The sequence below is a fragment of the Dendropsophus ebraccatus genome, chromosome 13 (genome assembly GCF_027789765.1).
Source record: "Dendropsophus ebraccatus isolate aDenEbr1 chromosome 13, aDenEbr1.pat, whole genome shotgun sequence".
Lineage (NCBI taxonomy): Eukaryota > Metazoa > Chordata > Amphibia > Anura > Hylidae > Dendropsophus > Dendropsophus ebraccatus.
Genome location: NC_091466.1, coordinates 78,273,007 through 78,300,334, shown reverse-complemented (window position 1 = coordinate 78,300,334; position 27,328 = coordinate 78,273,007). Strand labels below are relative to the sequence as shown.

At 53.8% G+C, this 27,328-nt stretch overlaps 2 protein-coding genes across 7 annotated transcripts in view; one reads left to right on the top strand and one right to left on the bottom strand.

Moving 5' to 3' along the window:
- TDP1 (tyrosyl-DNA phosphodiesterase 1) overlaps window positions 1-11,248 on the bottom strand; it is a 40,423-nt gene extending 29,175 nt beyond the window's left edge. For both annotated transcript variants that reach the window (XR_011359625.1, XM_069951214.1), the window contains exons 1-5: window positions 10,784-11,248; window positions 4,089-4,591; window positions 3,292-3,335; window positions 2,919-2,974; window positions 2,662-2,758 (exon numbers count right to left, since the gene is read on the bottom strand). Coding sequence is in view for 1 of the 2 variants with exons in the window: in XM_069951214.1 (XP_069807315.1) it covers window positions 2,662-2,758; window positions 2,919-2,974; window positions 3,292-3,335; window positions 4,089-4,591; window positions 10,784-10,791 (708 nt within the window). In the remaining variant the exon portion in view is untranslated. The remainder of the gene's footprint in view (window positions 1-2,661; window positions 2,759-2,918; window positions 2,975-3,291; window positions 3,336-4,088; window positions 4,592-10,783) is intronic.
- A 188-nt stretch (window positions 11,249-11,436) lies between these two features.
- Window positions 11,437-27,328, top strand: part of EFCAB11 (EF-hand calcium binding domain 11) — a 45,454-nt gene continuing 29,562 nt past the window's right edge. For 4 of the 5 annotated variants that reach the window (XM_069951224.1, XM_069951225.1, XM_069951223.1 and 1 more), the window contains exons 1-5: window positions 11,437-11,569; window positions 17,200-17,295; window positions 19,216-19,258; window positions 20,255-20,356; window positions 21,570-21,660. In XM_069951224.1, coding sequence (XP_069807325.1) covers window positions 11,441-11,569; window positions 17,200-17,295; window positions 19,216-19,258; window positions 20,255-20,356; window positions 21,570-21,660 — 461 coding nt within the window. In that variant the 5' untranslated portion in view covers window positions 11,437-11,440. Of the gene's footprint in view, window positions 11,570-17,199; window positions 17,296-19,215; window positions 19,259-20,254; window positions 20,357-21,569; window positions 21,661-23,218; window positions 23,253-27,328 lie in introns of all 5 variants that reach the window. The other variant, XM_069951226.1, reaches the window with a different exon arrangement.

Below are 27,328 nucleotides of genomic sequence, written 5' to 3'. Positions count from 1 at the left end.
TGGCGCTCACAGCCGCCTCCTCCTCCTCCTTCTCCCCCCCCCCTCTGTCGCTCACAGCCGCCTCCCCCCCCTCTGGCGCTCACAGCAGCCTCCCCCCCCCCTCTGGCGCTCACAGCCGCCTCCTCCTCCTCCTCCCCCCCCTGGCGCTCACAGCCGCCTCCTCCTCCTTCCCCCCTCTGGCACTCACAGCCAGCTCTTCCCCCTCCCTCACTCAGGCACTCACAGCCGCCTCCTCCCCTCTGGCACTCACTGCCGTCTCCTCCTCCCCTCTGGCACTCACAGCCACCTCCTCCCCTCTGGCACTCACAGCTGCCTCCTCCTCCCTCTGCTGGCACTCACAGCCGCCTCCTCCTCCCCCTCCTGGCACTCACAGCTGCCTCCTCCTCCCTCTCCTGGCACTCACAGCGGCATCCTCCTCCCCCTCCTGGCACTCACAGCCGCCGCCTCCTCCTCCCCCGCCGGGCACTCACAGCCGCCGCCTCCTCCTCCCCCTCCTGGCACACACAGCCGCCGCCTCCACCTCCTCCTCCCCCTCCTGGCACTCACAGCCGCCTCCTCCTTCTCTCAGGCACTCACAGCCGCCTCCTCCCCTCTGGCACTCACAGCCGCCTCCTCCTCCTCTCAGGCACTCACAGCTGCCTCCCCCTCCCCCTCCTGGCGCTCACAGCCGCCTCCTCCTCCCCCCCCCCCCCCCCTGGCGCTCACAGCCGCCTCCTCCTCCTTCTCCCCCCCCCCCCCTCTGTCGCTCACAGCCGCCTCCCCCCCCCCTCTGGCGCTCACAGCAGCCTCCCCCCCCCCCTCTGGCGCTCACAGCCGCCTCCTCCTCCTCCTCCTCCCCCCCCTGGCGCTCACAGCCGCCTCCTCCTCCTTCCCCCCTCTGGCACTCACAGCCAGCTCTTCCCCCTCCCTCACTCAGGCACTCACAGCCGCCTCCTCCCCTCTGGCACTCACTGCCGTCTCCTCCTCCCCTCTGGCACTCACAGCCGCCTCCTCCCCTCTGGCACTCACAGCCGCCTCCTCCTCCTTCCCCCCTCTGGCACTCACAGCCAGCTCTTCCCCCTCCCTCACTCAGGCACTCACAGCCGCCTCCTCCCCTCTGGCACTCACTGCCGTCTCCTCCTCCCCTCTGGCACTCACAGCCACCTCCTCCTACTCCTCCTCCCCTCTGGCACTCACAGCTGCCTCCTCCTACCTCTGCTGGCACTCACAGCCGCCTCCTCCTCCCCCTCCTGGCACTCACAGCTGCCTCCTCCTCCCTCTCCTGGCACTCACAGCGGCATCCTCCTCCCCCTCCTGGCACTCACAGCCGCCGCCTCCTCCTCCCCCTCCTGGCACTCACAGCCGCCGCCTCCTCCTCCCCCTCCTGGCACACACAGCCGCCGCCTCCACCTCCTCCTCCCCCTCCTGGCACTCACAGCCGCCTCCTCCTTCTCTCAGGCACTCACAGCCGCCTCCTCCCCTCTGGCACTCACAGCCGCCTCCTCCTCCTCTCAGGCACTCACAGCTGCCTCCCCCCTCCCCCTCCTGGCGCTCACAGCCGCCTCCTCCCCCCCCCCCCCCCCCCCCCCTGGCGCTCACAGCCGCCTCCTCCTCCTTCTCCCCCCCCCCCCTCTGTCGCTCACAGCCGCCTCCCCCCCCCCTCTGGCGCTCACAGCAGCCTCCCCCCCCCCCCTCTGGCGCTCACAGCCGCCTCCTCCTCCTCCTCCTCCCCCCCCTGGCGCTCACAGCCGCCTCCTCCTCCTTCCCCCCTCTGGCACTCACAGCCAGCTCTTCCCCCTCCCTCACTCAGGCACTCACAGCCGCCTCCTCCCCTCTGGCACTCACTGCCGTCTCCTCCTCCCCTCTGGCACTCACAGCCGCCTCCTCCCCTCTGGCACTCACAGCCGCCTCCTCCTCCTTCCCCCCTCTGGCACTCACAGCCAGCTCTTCCCCCTCCCTTACTCAGGCACTCACAGCCGCCTCCTCCCCTCTGGCACTCACTGCCGTCTCCTCCTCCCCTCTGGCACTCACAGCCACCTCCTCCTACTCCTCCTCCCCTCTGGCACTCACAGCTGCCTCCTCCTACCTCTGCTGGCACTCACAGCCGCCTCCTCCTCCCCCTCCTGGCACTCACAGCTGCCTCCTCCTCCCTCTCCTGGCACTCACAGCGGCATCCTCCTCCCCCTCCTGGCACTCACAGCCGCCGCCTCCTCCTCCCCCTCCTGGCACTCACAGCCGCCGCCTCCTCCTCCCCCTCCTGGCACTCACAGCCGCCGCCTCCACCTCCTCCTCCCCCTCCTGGCACTCACAGCCGCCTCCTCCTTCTCTCAGGCACTCACAGCCGCCTCCTCCCCTCTGGCACTCACAGCCGCCTCCTCCTCCTCTCAGGCACTCACAGCTGCCTCCCCCTCCCCCTCCTGGCACTCACAGCCGCCGCCTCCTCCTCCTGGCACTCACAGCCTCCTCCCCCTCCTCGCACTCACAGCCGCCTCCTCCACCACTCTGGCACTCACAGCCGCCTCCTCCTAACCCTCCTGGCACTCACAGCCGCCTCCTCCTCCTCCCCTCTGACACTCACAGTCGCCTCCACCTCCCCCCCTCTGACACTCACAGCCGCCTCTTCCTCCCCTCTGGCACTAACAGCCGCCTGCTCCGGTAGGATGCCGCATAGGACATGAATACCTGGCACAGCCGGACGTTCTCATAGGGATGAGCATCTTCATGGAGCCGAGCTTTGGATTCCTGCTTCTCCCCATGGACGATAAGCAATGGTTTATCCCTGGTTACATAACAGAAGAGAGTGAAGAGTATTATAATGGCTCTGCGTACTGTCAGGGAATAGAACCATTGTAGTCTACCTCACAGACCTAATACATCTCCAGCTGAGGGTCTGTTACAATGTCATATCATAGAATATAAGCCATGTCCATGCGACTCACCGGAACTCCTGCGGGTATTGCTTCACCAGCCAGGCAACATCTATGCAATAGTTAAACTGCAAAGAACCATACAAGCAGTATATGAGGCATGTTATACAGTGTTATAGAGGATTATATAGGATTATTGAGCGTTATACAGGATCATATATATAGCTGTTCACTCTGCAGTCCCCAAAAATCTACTGCAGTAATAGAGAGAGACAGAAGGGGAGAAGGGGGATGCAGCTGCAGCTTATGTCTATGTGATAAGGGAGAGGACATGTCATGTGAGCATGTGTTCCCAGAGAGAAGGAGACTACCTGGAACATGCACAACACATAATACACACCGATAGCTGCAGCATATGGAAACGCTACCTGACGGCAAGACGTACCTGAACGGAAGACACCAACGTCCCAAAGAGAGGAGACAGAATATCTGCCAATACAGAGAAACATGGCGATCAGAATGGGGTACAACAGATCTAGTCACCTACTAGATCTGTTCTCGTAAGAGAGGACCCCCCCCCACCACTACTACCAGACAGAGAGACCCCGACACCACCAAAGGGGAGAGAGACCCCCCCCTCCCGTGACACCACCAGAGAGAGACCCCCCACGACACCACCAGAGGAGAGACACCCACCCCCGACACCACCAGAGGAGAGAGACCCCGACAACATCAAAGGGGAGAGAGACCCCCTCCCGCAACACCACCAAAGGAGAGAGACCCCCCACGACACCACCAGAGGAGAGACACCCACCCCCGACACCACCAGAGGAGAGAGACCCCGACAACACCAAAGGGGAGAGACACCCCCCTCCCGTGACACCACCAGAGGAGAGAGACCCCCCACGACACCACCAGAGGAGAGACACCCACCCCCGACACCACCAAAGGAGAGACGACCCCCCTCCCCCCCGACACCACTGAGAGACCCCGCCCCCTTGCTACTGGGCAGAGGACTCCCCAGCCTGGCACCCACTGTAGGGAGAGGACCCCCGGCACATGCACACAGTAGAGAGAGGACCGCAGGCACATGCTGTCAGAGGGGTGAGACCCCGTCTCTTTTCTACTGAACAGAGGACACTCTTCACCCCCCGGCACACGCACAGCCCTAACAGCCATTGTAGAAGAAGTAACACAGTTATTGGGGGTGGGACGGGCGCTCCCCACCTTGCTGTACCTCACCTTTAATGTGGAGCGCTCCTGTGTTATACTTGGGCTTGATTCCTGTGACTTTGGTCAAATAAAAGCGGAACGGCTCCCCGGCCTGGAGTACATCCCAGGGGTCCTGAGCATCACTGGGGGTCCGGTACTTCTCCTGGGTGTCGGGGCTACGTCTGCTTTCCTTCTGCAGCTTCCCCTTAGAGGACGTCTCCTCTTTCTCTGACTTTCCAGGCTTTTCCGACTTTTGCTCATCCTCGCTGCTAGACAGACACCAACCAGAATCCTCCCTGTCTGTTTTTGGCTTCTTGGCTGGTGATGGCTCCTTACCGGGGAGCTCCTCAAACTTCAGAGGATGTGACTTCCTCTTGTAGGACTCCTTCCTGGCGTCAGAGCAGTGGTACTGAGGAGGGGGGCTGCTGCTGGGCTTCACCTTACCTGTAGAAGACGCCTCCTGGTCCTCACACTCATCTTCACTGCTGGACAGAGTCCACTTGCCGTAACTCCCCTGCTGGGAACCAGTGCCCCTGCAGATACAGAGAGCATCAATATGGCGGCACGGCGGTCACCGCTATACACAATGCCGCATCGACACATTCAATTATCAGCGAGATTCAGAGAGAGAAGTTTCTGCGTAGAGATGAGCAAATCGCCCATCTAAAAGAAGCTCCACCCCGGGTGCCAGGGAAAAGCTGGATCCAATCCTGGGAATCTGGGTGAAGTTGCCCAGGATTGGATCCAGCTTTTCCCGGCATCCCGGGAGGAGCGGCAGGGAGCAGAGCAGCACTGACAGGCGGGCGGCTTGATGAGCCAAGTGCTGATCAAACAAAGCGCTTCGCTCATCTCTAATTCTCAGCCCTCAAGTAAGTGTTATATCCCCCATAGTGCTGGATTCCCAGCTTACACTGCTCAGTGCTTCTCTATAATGTGCTGTAAGCTCCCCATAGAAGTGGAAGGAGATTGGAGAGGGAGGAATGAGCTGTAAAATGAGACAGAGAAGTTGCTGTACCCTCTATTAAGTGTTATATTTCCCCTAGTGCTGGTGTTACAGCTTACACTGCCCAGTACAGGTATATAATGTCCTTCATGCTGTCCATATAGGTTTATAGAGAGGCGTATGAGGGAAAGCTGCTGAGCGCTCTACTAGAAGTGGTTGGCGTCCCCATGGAATGTGCATGGGATGGCATCTGCGGTGGCCACACAGGTGATCCAATCACACCGGGGGGTCCCTGTTCTCAAGATCGATGGGGATCCCCAGTTATCAGCTTACTATCCCCTCTTCCAGGTTATTCCTCTGTAATGACAGATTATAACTCAGAGAATATTGGTAGGGAAGACGCTGCATTATTACAGCCGCGCACCCGGCAGCCGCCTGACATTATTAATAAACAACATCTGCTGCCGCCGAAACCCCCCCCCCGGTGAGCGAACAATCCCGGGCGGCTTCATCCTGGGCCCCAGACGTGGCGGTTAAAGAACATGGAGGCTGAATTCTGTCATTGCCATCTGCTGCCGAGCCGCACAGAGAAGATCCAGGCGCTGCCGATCACTCTACCGAAGATGCCGCTTATCCCCACAGGCCGGGAGCAATCGCTGTAACTAAGGCCGGTGCGGGGGATGGGAGCGATCCCTGTAACTGAGAACGATGCGGGGGATGGGCTGTAACTGGGAACGGTGCGGGGGATGGGCTGTAACTGAGGCCGGTGCGGGGGATGGGAGCGATCCCTGTAACTGAGACCGCTGCGGGGGATGAGAGCGATCCCTGTAACTGAGACCGATGCGGGGGATGGAAGCGATCCCTGTAACTGAGACCGGTGCGGGGGAGGGGAGCGATCCCTGTAACTGAGACCGGTGCGGGGGAGGGGAGCGATCCCTGTAACTGAGACCGGTGCGGGGGAGGGGAGCGATCCCTGTAACTGAGACCGATGCGGGGGAGGGGAGCGATCCCTGTAACTGAGACCGGTGCGAGGGAGGGGAGCGATCCCTGTAACTGAGACCGATGCGGGGGAGGGGAGCGATCCCTGTAACTGAGACCGGTGCGGGGAAAGGGAGCGATCCCTGTAACTGAGGCCGGTGCGGGGGAGGGGAGCGATCCCTGTAACTGAGGCCGGTGCGGGGGAGGGGAGCGATCCCTGTAACTGAGGCCGGTGCGGGGGAAGGGAGCGATCCCTGTAACTGAGGCCGGTGCGGGGGAGGGGAGCGATCCCTGTAACTGAGACCGGTGCGGGGAAAGGGAGCGATCCCTGTAACTGAGACCGGTGCGGGGAAAGGGAGCGATCCCTGTAACTGAGGCCGGTGCGGGGGAGGGGAGCGATCCCTGTAACTGAGACCGGTGCGGGGGAAGGGAGCGATCCCTGTAACTGAGGCCGGTGCGGGGGAAGGGAGCGATCCCTGTAACTGAGGCCGGTGCGGGGGAAGGGAGCGATCCCTGTAACTGAGGCCGGTGCGGGGGAGGGGAGCGATCCCTGTAACTGAGACCGGTGCGGGGGAGGGGAGCGATCCCTGTAACTGAGACCGATGCGGGGGAGGGGAGCGATCCCTGTAACTGAGACCGGTGCGAGGGAGGGGAGCGATCCCTGTAACTGAGACCGATGCGGGGGAGGGGAGCGATCCCTGTAACTGAGACCGGTGCGGGGGAAGGGAGCGATCCCTGTAACTGAGGCCGGTGCGGGGGAGGGGAGCGATCCCTGTAACTGAGGCCGGTGCGGGGGAGGGGAGCGATCCCTGTAACTGAGGCCGGTGCGGGGGAAGGGAGCGATCCCTGTAACTGAGGCCGGTGCGGGGGAGGGGAGCGATCCCTGTAACTGAGACCGGTGCGGGGAAAGGGAGCGATCCCTGTAACTGAGACCGGTGCGGGGAAAGGGAGCGATCCCTGTAACTGAGGCCGGTGCGGGGGAGGGGAGCGATCCCTGTAACTGAGACCGGTGCGGGGGAAGGGAGCGATCCCTGTAACTGAGGCCGGTGCGGGGGAAGGGAGCGATCCCTGTAACTGAGGCCGGTGCGGGGGAAGGGAGCGATCCCTGTAACTGAGGCCGGTGCGGGGGAGGGGAGCGATCCCTGTAACTGAGGCCGGTGCGGGGGAGGGGAGCGATCCCTGTAACTGAGGCCGGTGCGGGGGAAGGGGGCGGTCCCTGTAACTGAGGTCGGTGAGGGGGAAGGGGGCGGTCCCTGTAACTGAGGTCGGTGCGGGGGAAGGGGGCGGTCCCTGTAACTCAGAAGGGAGCGATCCCTGTTAGAGTGCGTGCACACTACGGATTCCGTCACTCGTACCCGCATGTGGCGGCACGCATCTCCGCCCGAGCCATACACACTATTCTCTGCACGGGAGGACTCTGCATGCCGCTGAAAGAAGTGACATGTCAATTCTTTCGTCGGAATGCGGAATCCGCCGTGCAGAGAGCGGTAAAGGGGGAAGGGAGCAGGAAAACACTGAGCACATGTACAAAAGGATAAGGGAAGCAGAAAGGACTCACCTGTCCTCACCCCCCCGCACTACTCCCCCCACCATCACCTGTCCTCACCCCCCCGCACTACTCCCCCCACCATCACCTGTCCTCACCCCCCCGCACTACTCCCCCCACCATCACCTGTCCTCACCCCCCCGCACTACTCCCCCCACCATCACCTGTCCTCACCCCCCCGCACTACTGCCCCCACCATCACCTGTCCTCACCCCCCCGCACTACTGCCCCCACCATCACCTGTCCTCACCCCCCCCCGCACTATTGCCCCCACCATCACCTGTCCTCACCCCCCCGCACTACTGCCCCCACCATCACCTGTCCTCACCCCCCCCCCCGCACTATTGCCCCCACCATCACCTGTCCTCACCCCCCCCCCGCACTATTGCCCCCACCATCACCTGTCCTCACCCCCCCCCGCACTACTCCCCCCACCATCACCTGTCCTCCCCCCACCATCACCTGTCCTCACCCCCCCGCACTACTCCCCCCACCATCACCTGTCCTCACCCCCCGCACTACTCCCCCCACCATCACCTGTCCTCACCCCCCCGCACTACTCCCCCCCACCATCACCTGTCCTCATCCCCCAGCACTACTCCCCCCACCATCACCTGTCCTCACCCCCCCGCACTACTCCCCCCACCATCACCTGTCCTTCCCCCGCACTACTCCCCCCACCATCACCTGTCCTCACCCCCCCCAGCACTACTCCCCCCACCATCACCTGTCCTCACCCCCCCCGCACTACTCCCCCCACCATCACCTGTCCTCACCCCCCCCGCACTACTCCCCCCACCATCACCTGTCCTCACCCCCACTACTCCCACCATCACCTGTCCTCACCCCCCCGCACTACTCCCCCCACCATCACCTGTCCTCCCCCCGCACTACTCCCCCCACCATCACCTGTCCTCCCCCCGCACTACTCCCCCCACCATCACCTGTCCCCCCCCCCGCACTACTCCCCCCACCATCACCTGTCCTCCCCCCGCACTACTCCCCCCACATCACCTGCCCTTCCCCCGCACTACTCCCCCCACCATCACCTGCCCTTCCCCCGCACTACTCCCCCCACCATCACCTGCCCTTCCCCCGCACTACTCCCCCCACCATCACCTGCCCTTCCCCCGCACTACTCCCCCCACCATCACCTGTCCTCACCCCCCGCACTACTCCCCCCACCATCACCTGTCCTCCCCCCGCACTACTCCCCCCACCATCACCTGTCCTCCCCCCGCACTACTCCCCCCACCATCACCTGTCCTCCCCCCGCACTACTCCCCCCACCATCACCTGTCCTCCCCCCACCATCACCTGTCCTCCCCCCGCACTACTCCCCCCACCATCACCTGTCCTCCCCCCACCATCACCTGTCCTCTCCCCACCATCACCTGTCCTCCCCCCACCATCACCTGTCCTCCCCCCGCACTACTCCCCCCACCATCACCTGTCCTCACCCCCCCGCACTACTCCCCCCACCATCACCTGTCCTCACCCCCCGCACTACTCCCCCCACCATCACCTGTCCTCCCCCCGCACTACTCCCCCCACCATCACCTGTCCTCCCCCGCACTACTCCCCCCACCATCACCTGTCCTCCCCCCGCACTACTCCCCCCACCATCCTCCTGCAGCCCCTCCCCCCGCACTACTCCCCCCACCATCACCTGTCCTCCCCCCGCACTACTCCCCCCACCATCCTCCTGCAGCCCCTCCCCCCGCACTACTCCCCCCACCATCCTCCTGCAGCCCCTCCCCTCGCACTACTCCCCCCACCATCACCTGTCCTCCCCCCGCACTACTCCCCCCACCATCACCTGTCCTCCCCCCGCACTACTCCCCCCACCATCACCTGTCCTTCCCCCGCACTACTCCCCCCACCATCACCTGTCCTTCCCCCGCACTACTCCCCCCACCATCACCTGTCCTTCCCCCGCACTACTCCCCCCACCATCACCTGTCCTCCCCCCGCACTACTCCCCCCACCATCACCTGTCCTTCCCCCGCACTACTCCCCCCACCATCACCTGTCCTCCCCCCGCACTACTCCCCCCACCATCACCTGTCCTCCCCCCACTATCACCTGTCCTCCCCCCGCACTACTCCCCCCACCATCACCTGTCCTCCCCCCGCACTACTCCCCCCACCATCACCTGTCCTCCCCCCGCACTACTCCCCCCACCATCACCTGTCCTCACCCCCCCGCACTACTCCCCCCACCATCACCTGTCCTCACCCCCCGCACTACTCCCCCCACCATCACCTGTCCTCCCCCCGCACTACTCCCCCCACCATCACCTGTCCTCCCCCCGCACTACTCCCCCCACCAACACCTGTCCTCCCCCCGCACTACTCCCCCCACCATCCTCCTGCAGCCCCTCCCCCCGCACTACTCCCCCCACCATCACCTGTCCTCCCCCCGCACTACTCCCCCCACCATCCTCCTGCAGCCCCTCCCCCCGCACTACTCCCCCCACCATCCTCCTGCAGCCCCTCCCCTCGCACTACTCCCCCCACCATCACCTGTCCTCCCCCCGCACTACTCCCCCCACCATCACCTGTCCTCACCCCCCCGCACTACTCCCCCCACCATCACCTGTCCTCCCCCCGCACTACTCCCCCCACCATCACCTGTCCTCCCCCCGCACTACTCCCCCCACCATCACCTGTCCTTCCCCCGCACTACTCCCCCCACCATCACCTGTCCTCCCCCCGCACTACTCCCCCCACCATCACCTGTCCTTCCCCCGCACTACTCCCCCCACCATCACCTGTCCTTCCCCCGCACTACTCCCCCCACCATCACCTGTCCTCCCCCCGCACTACTCCCCCCACCATCACCTGTCCTTCCCCCGCACTACTCCCCCCACCATCACCTGTCCTCCCCCCGCACTACTCCCCCCACCATCACCTGTCCTTCCCCCGCACTACTCCCCCCACCATCACCTGTCCTCCCCCCGCACTACTCCCCCCACCATCACCTGTCCTCCCCCCACCATCACCTGTCCTCCCCCCACCATCACCTGTCCTCCCCCCGCACTACTCCCCCCACCATCACCTGTCCTCCCCCCGCACTACTCCCCCCACCATCACCTGTCCTCCCCCCGCACTACTCCCCCCACCATCACCTGTCCTCCCCCCGCACTACTCCCCCCACCATCACCTGTCCTCCCCCCGCACTACTCCCCCCACCATCCTCCTGCAGCCCCTCCCCTCGCTGACCCCGCCCCGTGTCACTTTCTGTCCCTGCTGTTACCTGCTCATCCTGCGGCTCGGCTCCACATGTGTCGCTGTTTGATGACGTCACCAGCTGCGCGCGCACAAATAGACGTCAGAGTCCGAATAATGAGAGGGATTCCCCGTGTTCTCCGGTCATAGGTGATCTGTGACTGCTGCCCTCTACCGGCCGCAAGTGTCACCACATTAACCCCTCACTCTCCTGTATACACATCTACACTGACCTATCACCTGTGTTCACACACTGCAGTTACTGTCGCGATATTGCAGAACCATGTCAGTACCGCATAGAAATCTCATGTGTGAACCCAGCCTTACAGAGAGAAGTAACTAGGACTTGCTGAATGAATATGTCCAGGAGGCGACCACCAGGGGGCAGTGATGTCCTTCTAGTGATAGACACCTCATTGAGGACTCATAATATTTAGTCACAACCATCACTGACAGACTCGGGATTACTCCCAGCATCCTTTGTCAGTCTATGGTATTATACGGCTCCTGATAGGTTTGCTGGGAGTTGTAGTTCAGACTGTAACTAATAATGGTAATCACCCTACAGGATTCAAAGGACCTTCGGGGATGAGCCAATAGGCGCCTTGTTTACTATGACGTCATTAAAATTGACCAATCGGGTGTTGATTTAGTTTTAGGCGGCCGTTTTGGATCCTGGGTTGCCATGGAGACGCGGCCTGCGCTGCTGAAGGTTGGAAGAGTTTCAGGCTCCGGTTCTCGGCCGGTTCAGGAGGCGGACATGTTTGCTCCGGCGCGGGGTGTGAGTGACTCCGATAGGAGGAGGTTTCTGCAGGTAACACCGTGATACAGAACCTGCCGAGGCCCGGGAAAGCTGGGTGACAGTATGGCGGCTGTCATTGCTACATCTGCCTCCATATACAAAACCATAGACCTGCAGGATTCTGGGAAAGCTGGGTGACAGAATGGCGGCTGTCATTGCTACATCTGCCTCCATATACAAAACCATAGACCTGCAGGATTCTGAGAAAGCTGGGTGACAGTATGGCGGCTGTCATTGCTACACCTGCCTCCATATACAAAACCATAGACCTGCAGGATTCTGGGAAAGCTGGGTGACAGTATGGCGGCTGTCTCTGTTACACCTGCCTCCTAATACAAAACCATAGACCTGCAGGATTCTGGGAAAGCTGGGTGACAGAATGGCGGCTGTCATTGCTACACCTGCCTTCATATACAAAACCATAGACCTGCAGGATTCTGGGAAAGCTGGGTGACAGAATGGCGGCTGTCATTGCTACACCTTCCTCCTAATACAAAACCATAGACCTGCAGGATTCTGGGAAAGCTGGGTGACAGTATGGTCGCTGTCCCTGCTACATCTGCGTCCTTATACAAAACCATATAATGGTATTCTGGGCTGTATATATATATATATATATATATATATATATATATATATATATATATATATACTACCGTTCAAAAGTTTAGGGTCACCCAAACAATTGTGTTTTCCATGAAAAGTCACACTTCTTCACCACCGCACGTTGTGAAATGAATAGTAAATAGAGACAAGACATTGACAAGGTTAGAAATACTGATTTGTATGTGAAATAACATTGTTCTTCCATCACACTTTGCTTCCGTCCCAGAATCCTCCTTGTGCAGCAATTCCAGCATTGCCCACCTTTGGCATTCTAGCTATTAATCTGTTGGGGTAAGCTGGAGAAATTGCCCCCCACGCTTCTAGAAGCAGCTCCCACAAGTTGGATTGGTTGGATGGGCACTTCTGGTGGTGATCTGGTGACTGCGCTGGCCACTCCATTCCCTATGATAGAATACCAGCTGCTGCTTCTGCTGGAAATAGTTCTTGCACAATTTGGAGGTGTTTAGGGTCATTGTCCTGTTGTAGGATGAAATTGGCTCCAACCAAGCGCTGCCCACTGGGTATGGCATGGCGGTGCAGAGTGATAGCCTTCCTTATTCACAATCCCTTTTACCCTGTACAAATCTCCCACCTTACCAGCACCAACCCCAGACCATCACATGACCTCCACCATGTATAACAGATGGCGTCAGGCATTCTTCCAGCATCTTCTCATTTCTTCTGCGTCTCACAAACATTCTTCTTTGTCATCCAAACACCTCAAACTTGGATTCATCCGTCCACAACACTTTTTTCCAGTCTTCCTCTGTCCAATGTCTGTGTTCTTTTGCCCATCTTAATCTTTTCTTTTATTGGCCAGTCTCAGATATGGCTTTTTCTTTGCCACTCTGCCCTGAAGCCCAAAATCCGGCAGCCGCCTCTTCACTGCAGATGGTGACACTGGTGTTTTGCGGGTACTATTTAATGAAGATGCCAGTTGGGGACCTGTGAGGCGTCTGTTTCTCAAACTAGAGACTCTAATGTGCTTATCTTCTTGCTTAGTTGTGCAACGCGGCCTCCCACTTCTTTTTCTACTCTGGTTAGAGCCTGTTTGTGCTGTCCTCTGAAGGGAGTAGTACACACCGTTGTAGGAAATCTTCAATTTCTTAGCAATTTCTGGCATGGAATAGCCTTCATTTCTAAGAACAAGAATAGACTGTCCAGTTTCAGATGAAAGTTCTCTTTTTTCTGGCCATTTTGAGCGTTTAATTGACCCCACAAATGTGATGCTCCAGAAACACAGTCTGCTCAAAGGAAGGTCAGTTTTGTAGCTTCTGTAACTAGCTAGACTGTTTTCAGATGTGTGAACATGATTGCACAAGGGTTTTGTAATCATTAATTAGCCGAGCTGCGAGTGGGGGGCCGGGTGTGCGGGCAGGCTGGGCTGCGGGCGCGTGATCGCAAAACGATTTTTCCGTACGATATATCGTACCGTATAAACGCTGATCGTTATGAAAAAAAATTGTTACTCCGACATCGTTAATCATACGATCGGGCCAATTATCGTTTCGTGTAAACGCACCAGAAGAGTCTCCTCTTTTGCTAAGTTTACACGGAGCGATAATTGGCACGATTAACGATTTGGAAGTAACTATTTCTTTTTTTATAACGATCAGCGTTTAGACGGTACGATATATCGTACAGAAAAATCGTTTTGCGATCACGCGCCCACTAGCCTGGCCTACCCGCAGCCCGGCCCCCTGCTCATCCGCAGCCCGGCCCCACGGTCAACCGCAGCCCCCTGCGCCGCCCCGATCGCCACCCCTGCTGCTCCGATCGCCACCCCTGCCGCCCCGATCGCCACCCCCCCCCCGCCACCGCTCCGATCGCGCCCCCGCCGGCCCAGCCATAAGCATACGTTACCTGCTCCACGTAGCAGGACTTCGACATCCCCGAGGGGAGCCGGGAATTTCAAACGGCTCCTCTTCAGCCAATCAGTGCTCCTCTTCAGCCAATCAATGCAAGGCAGCAGGGGGCTGTGGATGAGCGGGGGGTCGGACTGCAAGCGGGGGGCCGGGCAGAGGCCGGCCGGACTATCGCGCGACGACTGTTTACACGGACCGATCGGCGAATTTTTTGCGAACGACGATTTGAGAACAAGTTAAAAGATCAAAATTAACGATTTCTCGCTCGTCGTGCGATCGTTCGCTGCGTTTACACGCACGATTATCGTTCGAATTTGATCGTTATCGTGCAAATTCGCACGATAATCGTTCTGTGTGAACCCAGCATTTCCTCCACTCATTACCTGTAGTAATGGCACCTGTTTAAACTTATCAGTATAAAAAGACACCTGTGCACACCCTCAAACAGTCAGACTCCAAACTTCACTATGGTGAAGACCAAAGAGCTGTCAAAGGACACCAGAAAGAAAATTGTAGCCCTGCACCAGGCTGGGAAGACTGAATCTGCAATAGGCAACCAGCTTGGAGTGAAGAAATCAACTGTGGGAGCAATAATTAGAAAATGGAAGACATACAAGACCACTGATAGTCTCCCTCGATCTGGGGCTCCACGCACAATCTCACCCCGTGGGGTCAAAATGATCACAAGAACGATGAGCAAAAATCCCAGAACCCCGCGGGGGAACCTAGTGAATGAACTGCAGAGAGCTGGGACCAATGTAACAAAGCCTACCATCAGTAACACACTACACCGCCAGGGACTCTGCCGTGCCAGACGTGTCCCACTGCTTAAGCCAGTACATGTCCGGGCCCGTCTGAAGTTTGCTAGAGAGCATTTGGATGATCCAGAAGAGTATTGGGAGAATGTCCTATGGTCTGATGAAACCAAAGTGGAACTGTTTGCTAGAAACACAACTTGTCGTGTTTGGAGGAAAAAGAATACTGAGTTGCATCCATCAAACACCCTAGCTACTGTAAAGCATGGGGGTAGAGACATCAGGCTTTGGGGCTGTTTCTCTGCAAAGGGGCAAGGACGACTGATCCGGGTACATGAAAGAATGAATGGGGCCATGTATCGGGAGATTTTGAGTGCAAACCTCCTTCCATCAGCAAGGGCATTAAAGATGAAACGTGGCTGGGTCTTTCAACATGACAATGATCCAAAGCACACCGCCAGGGCAACCAAGGAGTGGCATCGTAAGAAGCATTTTAAGGTCCTGGAGTGGCCTAGCCTGTCTCCAGATCTCAACCCTATAGAAAACCTTTGGAGGGAGTTGAAAGTCCGTGTTGTCAAGCGACAGCCCCAAAACATCACTGCTCTAGAGGAGATCTGCATGGAGGAATGGGCCAACATACCAACAACAGTGTGTGCCAACCTTGTGAGAACTTACAGAAAACGTCTGACCTCTGTCATTGCCAACAAAGGATATAGAACAAAGTATTGAGATCAAATTTTGTTACTGACCAAATACTTATTTTCCGCCATAATTTGCAAATAAATTCTTACAAAATCAGACAATGTGATTTGCGGGATTTGTTTTCTCTTTTTGTCTCCCATAGTTGAGGTCTAATATGGTGTCAATTACAGACGCCTCTCATCTTTTTAATGGTATCCTGGGCTCTATATATATAATGGTAATATTATATATATATATATATATTGTAGGGATCTTCCCGGGGGATGGTGTGTTTGGACACAGTTCACAGCAGACTTGGACTTGTAAAACAACAGCTTGGCGTTTATTTGCAGCATAAACCGTCCATCAAACAAAATACAGCAGCACCGTGCTTTAAGAATAAAACAAACAAAAAGGTCTTGCCCGTCTGGGCGCTTACTAACAGGTTAGCTCACCTATCTAACACTTATCATAGTGCGTCTTTCACCTGGATACCGCAGGGTATATATATATATATATGCTCCAGCAGAGGCTTTATTCCCAGGTTGCTCCCAAACAGACACCCAGGCTGATCACTCCTGGCTGAGAGCAAACACTGGATCCTCTGCAGGGCTTTTACATTGTCAGGCTGATTAGGGTCAGAAACACCTGACCCCAAAACCTGACCTGGATCGGGGGGAGGGAATGGCAAGTCCCACTACCAAAAACCTACCTGCCATTCCATGTAAGTCCAGGCCCGGCAATAATAAATAATAGCTCAGCAGCATAACACTGCTGAGCACAGATGCCTCCTGGACTCACCATCTCACGCTATGTATTAACCTGGGTGAGATGTACATCCCCTCGAGCACTTTACCAGTGACCTGTCCACAATATATATATATATATATATATATATATATCTGCATTATATAGTGTGAGCACAGCCTGACTATCTGCATTATATAGTGTGAGCACAGCCTGACTCTCTGCATTATATAGTGTGAGCACAGCCTGACTCTCTGCATTATATAGTGTGAGCACAGCCTGACTCTCTGCATTATATAGTGTGAGCACAGCCTGACTCTCTGCATTATATAGTGTGAGCACAGCCTGACTCTCTGCATTATATAGTGTGAGCACAGCCTGACTCTCTGCATTATATAGTGTGAGCACAGCCTGACTCTCTGCATTATATAGTGTGTATATAGTGTGAGCACAGCCTGACTCTCTGCATTATATAGTGTGAGCACAGCCTGACTATCTGCATTATATAGTGTGAGCACAGCCTGACTATCTGCATTATATAGTGTGAGCACAGCCTGACTATCTGCATTATATAGTGTGAGCACAGCCTATCTGCATTATATAGTGTGAGCACAGCCTGACTCTCTGCATTATATAGTGTGAGCACAGCCTGACTATCTGCATTATATAGTGTGAGCACAGCCTGACTATCTGCATTATATAGTGTGAGCACAGCCTGACTCTCTGCATTATATAGTGTGAGCACAGCCTGACTCTCTGCATTATATAGTGTGAGCACAGCCTGACTATCTGCATTATATAGTGTGAGCACAGTCTGACTCTCTGCATTATATAGTGTGAGCACAGCCTATCTGCATTATATAGTGTGAGCACAGTCTGACTCTCTGCATTATATAGTGTGAGCACAGCCTGACTCTCTGCATTATATAGTGTGAGCACAGCCTGACTCTCTGCATTATTACCAGTCACTTTTCCTGTGTTTTTTCAGGTTTTCCAGGCCTGTGATGAAGGCAAGAAAGGCTTCCTGAGCAGGGAGGACCTGAAGGTGGCCGTTGTTATGTTATTTGGGTATAAACCCTCTAAGGTAATGTATTTGGCGCTGTATACACCCTCTTATCGTGTATCTTTATGGAGATAATGTAGAAGCATTTCCTGCACCCTGGGCCCTGTGTTTCTGCCGCTGTCCAGCAGATGTCAGCAGAGGATCACTGCTAGTGGCTGCAAGGTTATCAATACCTGTGGCTCGTCTGCCATGTCTGCAGTCAGCTTACTTTATACTGTTCACTTTATGTCCCAACATGTGCATAGCCGCTAGGGATCACAGTGCACGAACTATGGTGGGATGTGCCTGGCAGCTTCCACAAGAACTAAGCACCCGGATAAGTAACTGTGTATACTGTTTATATGGCATTTACATTCATATATACGGCTACACCTGAAAGCTGCAAGGCCTGAATAATTGCATTTCCTCGGGGCACAATTTATAACCAGAGCGCTCTGACACACTGTAACAAATAACGCACCCCTGTCAGCTAAGTACAGAAAACCTCTCCAAAAGACTAACCCCTGGACCTTGTGTGATAGAGTCCACTGTACAATATGCATAGTGGCATTTCCCTTTAAAGAATTTTTTTTTTTTTTTTTGCAGAAATCAATAGTCTAGGCAATTTTAGGAAACTTTGTCATTGGGTTTATTAGCCAAAAAATGCATTTTTATCATGAAAAAGCAGTTTGAAGCTCTCCCCCTGTCTTCATTCAGAGCTAAATAAAAGACCAAAACAGGACAACAGAGGGTGAGGTATTTGTAGATTAACTCTTTATCTACCCTCTCTCAGCTCTGATTACAGCTGTCACCCAGCTCCCCTGCCTGCAATCCTCTGTTATCTGCTTTCTGGTGTCAACTCCCTCCTCCCTCCTCCCCCCTCCCCTCTCCCTAGAAAAGACTGGGGACGTCTGATGCAACAAGTCACAATTTTCAGATTTTTTGCAGTGGATGGAAAAGAGGAGGGAGGTGGGACCTGGGAAAAGGCTTTTTAAATGCAGATAATGGCAGATTTGGCTAATAAACCCAATTACAAAGTTTCTTAAAATTGCCTGGACTATTGATTTCTGCAAAAAAAAAAAAAAAAAGTACGGCAGTGACTCTTTAAGAAGACCACCCACAAAGGGCCACTATTTCATGTAATTTTTGGTGGTCTTCTCATGGAGGTGACACTGTGCTGTACTAAATCGTGTACTGAGTCTCAGGGTTGTCTTCTCCATTCGCCTCCAGAGCTGCGTTTAAAATTCTGCTAGTCACCCTTGAAAGGAAACAGTACCTAAGCTCGGTCCCTTCTATGAGTCTGTGATCTGAGCCCCCACAATGCTCTGCCATGCTGGATTTAGCTTTTGACTCGATTAGATAAGAAGACATGATGTTTGCCGCTCGGTTCCTTATGTATCTCTTTGTGTACGTGAGGCTTTTCTTCAGCTGTTTTCCTGCTTTGTTATTATAAGGGTGCAAACACACAGGACGTATATGCAGCGAGTTTCTCGCTGCGTAAACGCAGTGAAACTCGCTGCATATCCACTCCCTGTGTAGTCAATGGCAGGCAAAATCACAGCAGGGATGAACATCCCTGCTGCGAGTTTGTCTGCAGCCCGCCCTTTTAACCCCCCGGCCGCCGGAGCGTATACTTTACCTGATTCCGGCTCCAGCAGTTCCCGGAGTGGGGACAAGGTAAAGTATATGCTCCAGCCAGCCACCGCCCGCAGCCTCCTTAACACATCCGGCAGCCCCGATTGTCCCCACATGTGCTTGATCGCCCCGATGTTCATCCCTGCTGTGATTTTGCCTGCCATTGACTACACAGGGACGGGATATGCAGCGAGTTTCACTGCGTTTACGCAGCGAGAAACTCGCTGCATATACGTCCTGTGTGTTTGCACCCTTAAAGCGATGACTAGTTACCTGTTGTGCTGATATCTTTGATGTTCTTGATTGTGATTTGTTCTCTTCTTACAGATGGAAGTGGATACAAAAGTGCCGGACCTGTCAAAGACTGGAGGTAACTGGGAAGGGTCTGCAGAGGAGGAGATCTTTCACTTTGTAAAGGGCGGCTCTATGTTTCGTTGGTTGGTCTGAAGTGTGTGTAATGGGCCTATTACACCGGTCGTTTAGAGGAGCAAACGAGCGCTCTCATCGCTAGTTTGCTCCTCGCTCCCCGCTCGCTGCTGCCGCTATTCAGCGCGGCTGCAGCGAGCGGGAGGGGGCGGCGGGGACCTGCGGGGGGGCTGCCCGGGGGATCGCTGATTGTCCGGGCAGCCCATAGGATATAGCAGCGTCTGCTGCCGATGCTCCTATTCAACGGAGCGACGGCAGCAGATCGCTGCTATATCAGTCGCTTGTTTTTCAACATGTTGAAAAACAAGCGACTGCAACGATCAGCCGACATGAACGATGTTGGGCTGTTAAGGTGCCCAGGTACCTCATACTGTCGAATGAACCCTCCGCTAGCAGCGGGTTCGGCCGAGTTTAGTATAAAGTGTATAGGCACCTTAACCGTTCCCAAGTGTGTAGCTGGTATCAGAATTTCTCCTCTTCCATGTAGTTGTTATGAAGGGTTTCCCCCCATTAGTCGCTGATCTCCTTTCTCTCTGATGTCGACTGTTATATGACCAGCTGCCTATAAGCCTGGTGTCTCCTTCCAGCCTTCATAGTCGTACTGCAGGGGCCATTTATCCATTTATCAGTGCATCCCAGGGGGGTGGTGACCCCAAGGGCTGTCCAGCCATGTAACATTTGTGTAAAGTGTTTTCTTCTGGTATAGTATGAGAGAAGCAGAGCTGTTCATCTGGAGCAATGAAATCCACATTCATTCTGCACTGACCACCACATCCCAAGCAGAGCAGCTACATGGAGGTTGAGGCTGCTGCATTATGACTGACATCTCTGGTCCCTAGTGTTATATAGCCTAGTGTATGTATGGCTGCGTACACAGGCAGGAGAAGACATGGTACACACACGCACTAAAAGAAAGTAACGTCATCTTCTTACCCCATAGGAGTGAGGTCTGATGAATTTGTAAAGCTGATGGCCCTGAAGAAAAGTGCACAGCAGAGCTTCGGAGACCACAGACAGATCTTCTCGGTGTTTGATACGCACTGTGAGTATTAGTATTGGCCTCTAGGTGTCATGGTCGCTGTATAGCTGAAAGGACTGACAAGCAACTTCTGTGTTAATGTGCAACTTTTCCTTCAGTTGTATAATCCTAGCGTCATATAACCGGATCTCCCTGCCGCCGAAACCTTACCCTTAATGCAGAGTTCTCTTACTACACATTACTTGACACAAGTAATGTGTAGTAAGGGAACTCTGCATAAAGGGTAAGGTTTCGGCTGCAGGGAGATCCTGCTCTTTATCATGGGCTCTTCTTCACGTAGAGACATCCACGGCTCTGTCTCCATCCTCACCTCACTCGGTGATCAGTGCAGAGAGGGGAGAAGGATTGCCTAAAATAACTAGTGCAATGAGCTTATATCCCAGGATGTCACAGGAATGGAAAGTTATATTTTTTACGCGTGGGCGTTCATGAGCCGCCATATAGCTATGCATTATATGTTATAAAATCAAAGGGGCACTCCGGCAAAAGTTTTTTTTATTCTTTTACATTAACTAGTGTCAGAAAATTATATAGATTTGTAATTTACTGCTATTTGAAAGCGAATGTACCACCGGTGCATCATTTTTTTGTTTTGAAGCGTGAAGCACTGGAGGTAGCCTGACGGCCCCTGGTGTGACGATCTTTCCTCTGTGACACGGCTCCATTAGAATCAATGAAGCCGTGTCACACGGGGGAGGGACCGGCACCGGTCTAGTCATGTGAAAAACAAAAAAGCGATGTACCGATGGTCAATTTACTTTAAAAATCTCCACTACTACCTGCAGCCTAGCTGCCCTGCTAGATCCTGATGCCAAAAATCTCCAGTACTTATCAGCTGCTGGATGTCCTGCAGGAAGTGTTGTATTCTCTTAGTCTGACACCATATTCTCTGCTGCTGCCATGTCAGGAACTGTCTAAAGCAGTATGAAATCCCCATAGAAAGCCGCTCCTGCTCTTGACAGTTCCGGACATGGTGGCAGCAGAGAGCACTGTGTCAGACTGGAGAGAATACACCACTTCCTGCAGGACATATAGCAGAAGTACTGGAAGACTGGGAGATTTTTAAATACAAGTAAATTACAAATCTATGTAACTTTTTGACACCAGTTTATTTGAAAAAAATAAATAAAAAAAATAAATAGAATAACAGGAGTACCCCTTTAATAAATGTTGTTTGAGGTTGGCTCTCTTATGCTGTGTCTGTTTTTGTCGACAGGCCGCGGATTTTTAAACTTGGGCGACTTTAAGCGCGCATTCAGTCGAGTGGCTCCACATCTATCTGAGCAGACAGTTATCGAGGCTTTCAGGTGAGAAGGTTATGTTGTCAAGGATGTAAAATATTCTTTATTGTTTATAGGGCCTGTCCACACCGAGAATCCAGCCTCTGAATCCACAGCTTAAATTCACACGATTAGAAGTGGCTTTTGAGGCTGGTGCAGTGTGGATTTTAAGGCTCCTATTCATTTTAGTGGGAAACTTTTCCCATGGAAATGTACAGAAAAGTATCAGGTCTGCCGTTGAGTTAATGGCAGGGGGTGGGGCTTAACGGCAAAGAAGCTCCGCCTCATGAAACTGTTGTGGCTGCCCCTGTGACTGTCATCTGTGCATTCACAGGTAACTGTTAACTATACCCATCAAACGTTTGTTAAGTTTGGGGACTGGGTGCTCATACCTCACTGATGGTTGGATCAAGCAGCGAGAAGCGATTCTCTCCCCATCTCTCTCTCTCTTTCATCGCAGCAGGAGACAGATTCTAAAAAAAAGTCAATGGAGCCCATCTAACGTAGCAATGGGAGAGAAGCACCAAACAAAACTTTAGACAGATCTGTGTGATATTTACTAAATGATAGTAAGGGGCCTGTCAGCAGAAACACAGGACAGTAAATAAGCCCTAGAGAGGGCTAGTCATCAGGATTCCAGGAGTAGCCCCTCTATCCCCATAGTCATTTCCAGCACTGAGATATAAGCATGCTTGTTATTATGTAAATGAGGTTCAAGAGCCCATGAGGTGTTCCCCAACTATGCAAGAGCCCATGAGGTGTTCCCCAACTATGCATGAGCCCATGAAGTGTTATCCAACTATGCATGAGCCCATGAGGTGTTCCCCAACTATGCAAGAGCCCATGAGGTGTTCCCCAAATATGCAAGTGCCCAGGGGTTGTTCCCCAGCTCGGCAAGTGCCCAGGGGTTGTTCCCCAGCTCGGCAAGTGCCCAGGGGTTGTTCCCCAGCTCGGCAAGTGCCCAGGGGTTGTTCCCCAGCTCGGCAAGTGCCCAGGGGTTGTTCCCCAGCTCGGCAAGTGCCCAGGGGTTGTTCCCCAGCTCGGCAAGTGCCCAGGGGTTGTTCCCCAGCTCGGCAAGTGCCCAGGGGTTGTTCCCCAGCTCGGCAAGTGCCCAGGGGTTGTTCCCCAGCTCGGCAAGTGCCCAGGGGTTGTTCCCCAGCTCGGCAAGTGCCCAGGGGTTGTTCCCCAGCTCGGCAAGTGCCCAGGGTTAGGTGTGCCTCTCCTCTTATTTATCACCTCCAAGTGACAGCCACCAGCGTGTACAAAGACAATGAATAAGATGGGGGGTGCCTATCCCCCGGCTCTTGCTGTGTTCCTCGGCACTTGAGCCTCATTTACATGTTAATGTATACCTGGGTGTTTGAGGGGGCTGTGGAGATAATAAAGGCACGCCCGGTATCCCGATGACCCATTAGGTATGGCGTTATTTACCCCCATTTCCTGCTGACTGGTCAGCTCCACATGGGGGTGTTTTAATGTAAGATTCAGTAGAATTCCTAATACAAAGCTTAGAGTGTGGCCATATTCTGACCCAGAGTAATCGGCCTTAGGGTGATCCTGATGTGGCTTTTTTTTTTTTTTCCAGATCAGCTGCACTAGAAATATTTTGCGTATTGGTGGTGAGATTTTTAGGGCCCACATGTACCGATTCCATTGGAAGCTAAAGGGGAGCTGCAGCGAAATTTTTTTTCTTTTAAATTAACTGACAGTTTTGTAATTTACTTCTATATCAAAATCTCCAGTACTTAACAGCTGCTGTATGTTCTGCAAGAAGCTGTGTAATCAACTTTCTGTCACTAATTGAGTTGAAAGATTTTTTTTCTCTCTGTAGTACCCCTTTAAAAATTGATGGAAAATGTGTAAACCAATGCAACCACTTATGTTTTTTTCTGCATGTTGCTCTTAAGTGCAGTTTTGTGCCGCATGTTTGGAAGGTTCTGCTGACCTGACCTAGAACCCAATGTGGATCGCTCCCTGTATATGTCTGACGGATACTCTTGACTGAAGAAATTGAGAACTGACACCATATCTTGTATGTTAGGAAATACAGTGGTGCCTTGTATTAGGAGCACAATTCTTTCCGGGATGGCACTTGTAATCCAAATCCACTCTCAAACCAAAGCAAATTTTCCCATAAGAAATTATATTAATGCAGACAATTGGTTCCACACCCCAAATATAATGATTTATTATTCTGAATACGATGTAACACAGATGAAACAAACATTCAGAAACAGCAGAATCTGTGATATATAAGTTACTGTACAGTAATGGAGAGGATGGGAAACACAAGGGCTGACAGAGACTGCAGGGAGCATGAAGGAATGAGCAGGGCAGATGTGGGCACATACATGCAGCACTCTCTGTCCGGGGAGAGAGGGGTTACAGCTATGCAGAGATTACCTCCACAGTCCTGTCCCCTGATGTAAGCCCCAGTCTGAAGTGGATCTGCTATGATTTGGAAGGTGAGGAAGACTTCCTGGGTCAGAGTACAGGGCTGTATACCCCGCTATGTAGACCATGCCCCTCCCCCACTCCCCCTCCCACCCAGTACAGGGAGCTCTTACACCAAAGCAATGCTCTTAAACCAAGTAATAATTTTGAAATCCTGTGAGCTCTTAAACCAAAACGCTCTTAAACCAAGTTACTCTTAAACCAAGGTACCACTGTAGTTCCAAAGCATTTATGCTGCCACCTGTAAACTGTAGGCTTATCATGAGGGGGTCCAGGAGTCGTCTGTTACCGCTGGAGGATGACGCTGCTGCTGAGTGTTCCTTGCCCTCCAAAGGACACATTAGGCGTCTCCCACTGCTCCTGGCCCTGGACCCCCCTCTGTTACCTGTTATAGATATACATGCATAATGTTTCTGTAATGGGGAGGTAATATTTCCTATCCGCCCAGGCTCCCTGTATATAGCTGCAGCTCTGACAATGAGAATAGCATTAGGACTGATTTATTGAGTAAGATAGCGTCGCCTCCGTCCTACACAGCGACATCTGTAGCGACAATCTCTTTAACATTCCACTCTGTCCTCTCCCGTTCATCACTTGTAACTTGCAGCCGAAATTCCAGCCAGACGATTATACCAGTTGCTGCGGAATTATGAACCCAGACAGACAAGTCAGGAGGTGGTCGGGGGCGTTCAGAGCCAAAGTGCGCACATTATAGAGACAACCCTGAGGTAATGATTGCACCGGCCACTTTGAGTGCGCACAGACACGGCCCGTACAACGCAGGACCTAATAAACGCCACTCGCCAAACTGGAAATGGGGCTTTTTTATTACGCGTTGATTAGCATGCTTGGAAGGCTGCGTGCGTTGCGTTTTACTGCACTGTTATAGCCTTCTATTATCTCCTGGCGGTCCATCCCAGCGGCTCCTGCACCACGTTAGATAAACACGGGGGTCAGATGCCAGGTGCACCTCCGATTATTTCACTTCATTGTCCGCTAATAACGACCTCATTGTTTCGCAGCGCTCGGCTGTAATTAGAAGCAGAAGCCAAACGACGCGCGGCTCACAACAATGGAGGCGCGCCGATACCGCGCTCCTTCTGCAAGTTAGATTTATGAACCTGTACTACAGAGCGGAATGAATCTCCTGCGTTCGTCTCCCAACGCCGGTTACCATGGAAACCAGATACACAGAGCAGCGTCGTTTCACCTCTGGTGATTCCGTCAGACGATTTTCTTTTCTCCCTTTGTTGCTGCAGCTTTAGCAGCTGTCTTCCCGGCCTTTCATCAGCAGACAATTAATCATTGGCGCAGGTTCTCCGTTCTTCCATGCATCTTCCTCATACAACATTTATAAACGTCTTTGTTGTGCTGCAAAAGAGAAGAAAATAAACTGAAGAGCGGCGACCGAGTAACAGGCTGCCATTTATAGCGTATATATATCTCTTACACCTAGGTAGATGCCACCACTGAGGCGTCTGTGAGGACCGAGGGGCCGTGCGGGGTTCAGAGCTTTTATTTAGCCTCTATACAACTAGTCGCCCTCCATCTTTGATCTTGGGAATTACGCCGTGTCCATCTTTACCATGGATAGGAATTCCTTAAGTTAGATTATTTTTACAGAATATGGGTGAACCAATATGGCTGCCATCTTGTTGGTTCACCCATATGCTGGGGAGGGGGGATGCTATTCCACAAAAACAATTTCCCTCTTTCCGTCAGTGCTTGTGTCCTGTTGCACCCTGCCAGCACCATATTTATACGTCTCACTATACACTGCTGATTCCCCCCCCCCCTCTGTATACATCTCACTGTACACTGCTGATCCCCCGGTGTACCCGATGGACTCCATAAAGCTTGTATACATCTCACTATACACTGCTGATCCCCCGCTGTACCTGGCGGACGCCATAGAGCCTGTATACACCTTACTATACACTGCTGATCCCCCGCTGTACCTGGCGGACGCCATAGAGCCTGTATACACCTTACTATACACTGCTGATCCCCCGGTGTACCTGGCGGACACCATAGAGCCTGTATACACCTTACTATACACTGCTGATCCCCCGGTGTACCTGGCGGACCCCATAGAGCCTGTATACACCTTACTATACACTGCTGATCCCCCGGTGTACCTGGCGGACACCATAGAGCCTGTATACACCTTACTATACACTGCTGATCCCCTGGTGTACCTGGCGGACACCATAGAGCCTGTATGCATCTCACTACACACTGCTGATCTGGCCCGCACAGGACCCACCAGGCTGCCGCCAGGCGCACGTTGCTTTTCGCCGCTTCTCACTGCCTCTTATTGAGTGAACACAATTTGATGTGGTGAAACTTCCCTGAAGTTCCCTGCCGTCTCTGTTTGATAGAAACACAATTCAGGCATCTCGCAACGATAACTGCAACCCGCTGCCCGTGTTCTAGCTGTTCTATCTGTGACCTTCCTCTCCGTCTTGTCATTCAGGCTGCAAATGGCTCTCCGCCGTCTCAGCTGGTAGGATCATATGGTATAATTATTATTCCAGGTGGTGTTATATTATATCATGGGCTATTATACTCTTATTTCCTGTAATGTACTATTGACTAATATACTCCATTCTGTTTTATTATGTGGTGTTATATTATATCATGGGCTATTATACTAATATATGCTGTAATGCTCTATTGGCTATTATACTTTATTCTTTTCTGTGGTGTTATAGCTAATTATGTTGTATTATGGTGATTTATATTATAGATTATGTCCTATTACAATATTATACAATGTGATATTATCCTGTGTATTATATTATAGAGTACATATCAATACAATTGTCAGATGATGTCACTAGATAAAGTATTATATAATATCCGACTATATTATAATGGTTGGTCGTAGGCCGGCATTGCATGGTAACGCCGCCCCCTCTGGTTATAATAACCTAGTGAGTCCCTGTCTCCTGCCATGTAGGAAGGATCAGTGGCTGTCATTCCCCCCCCCCCCCCCCCTGGTTATTATAACCTGGTCAGTCGCTGTCTCCTGCCATGTAGGAAGGATCTGTGGCTGCCACGTGGCTGTCATGCACCCACCCCCCCTGGTTATTATAACCTGGTGCGTCGCTTTCTCCTGCCATGTAGGAAGGATCTGTGGCTGCTCCTGAACAGTTCATCTTTCCATCGATCTCCAATCTGTAACCTTCCTCTCTTTTGGTGGGTGTCCCTGGCCAGTCCCTCACCGTCCACTCCGAGC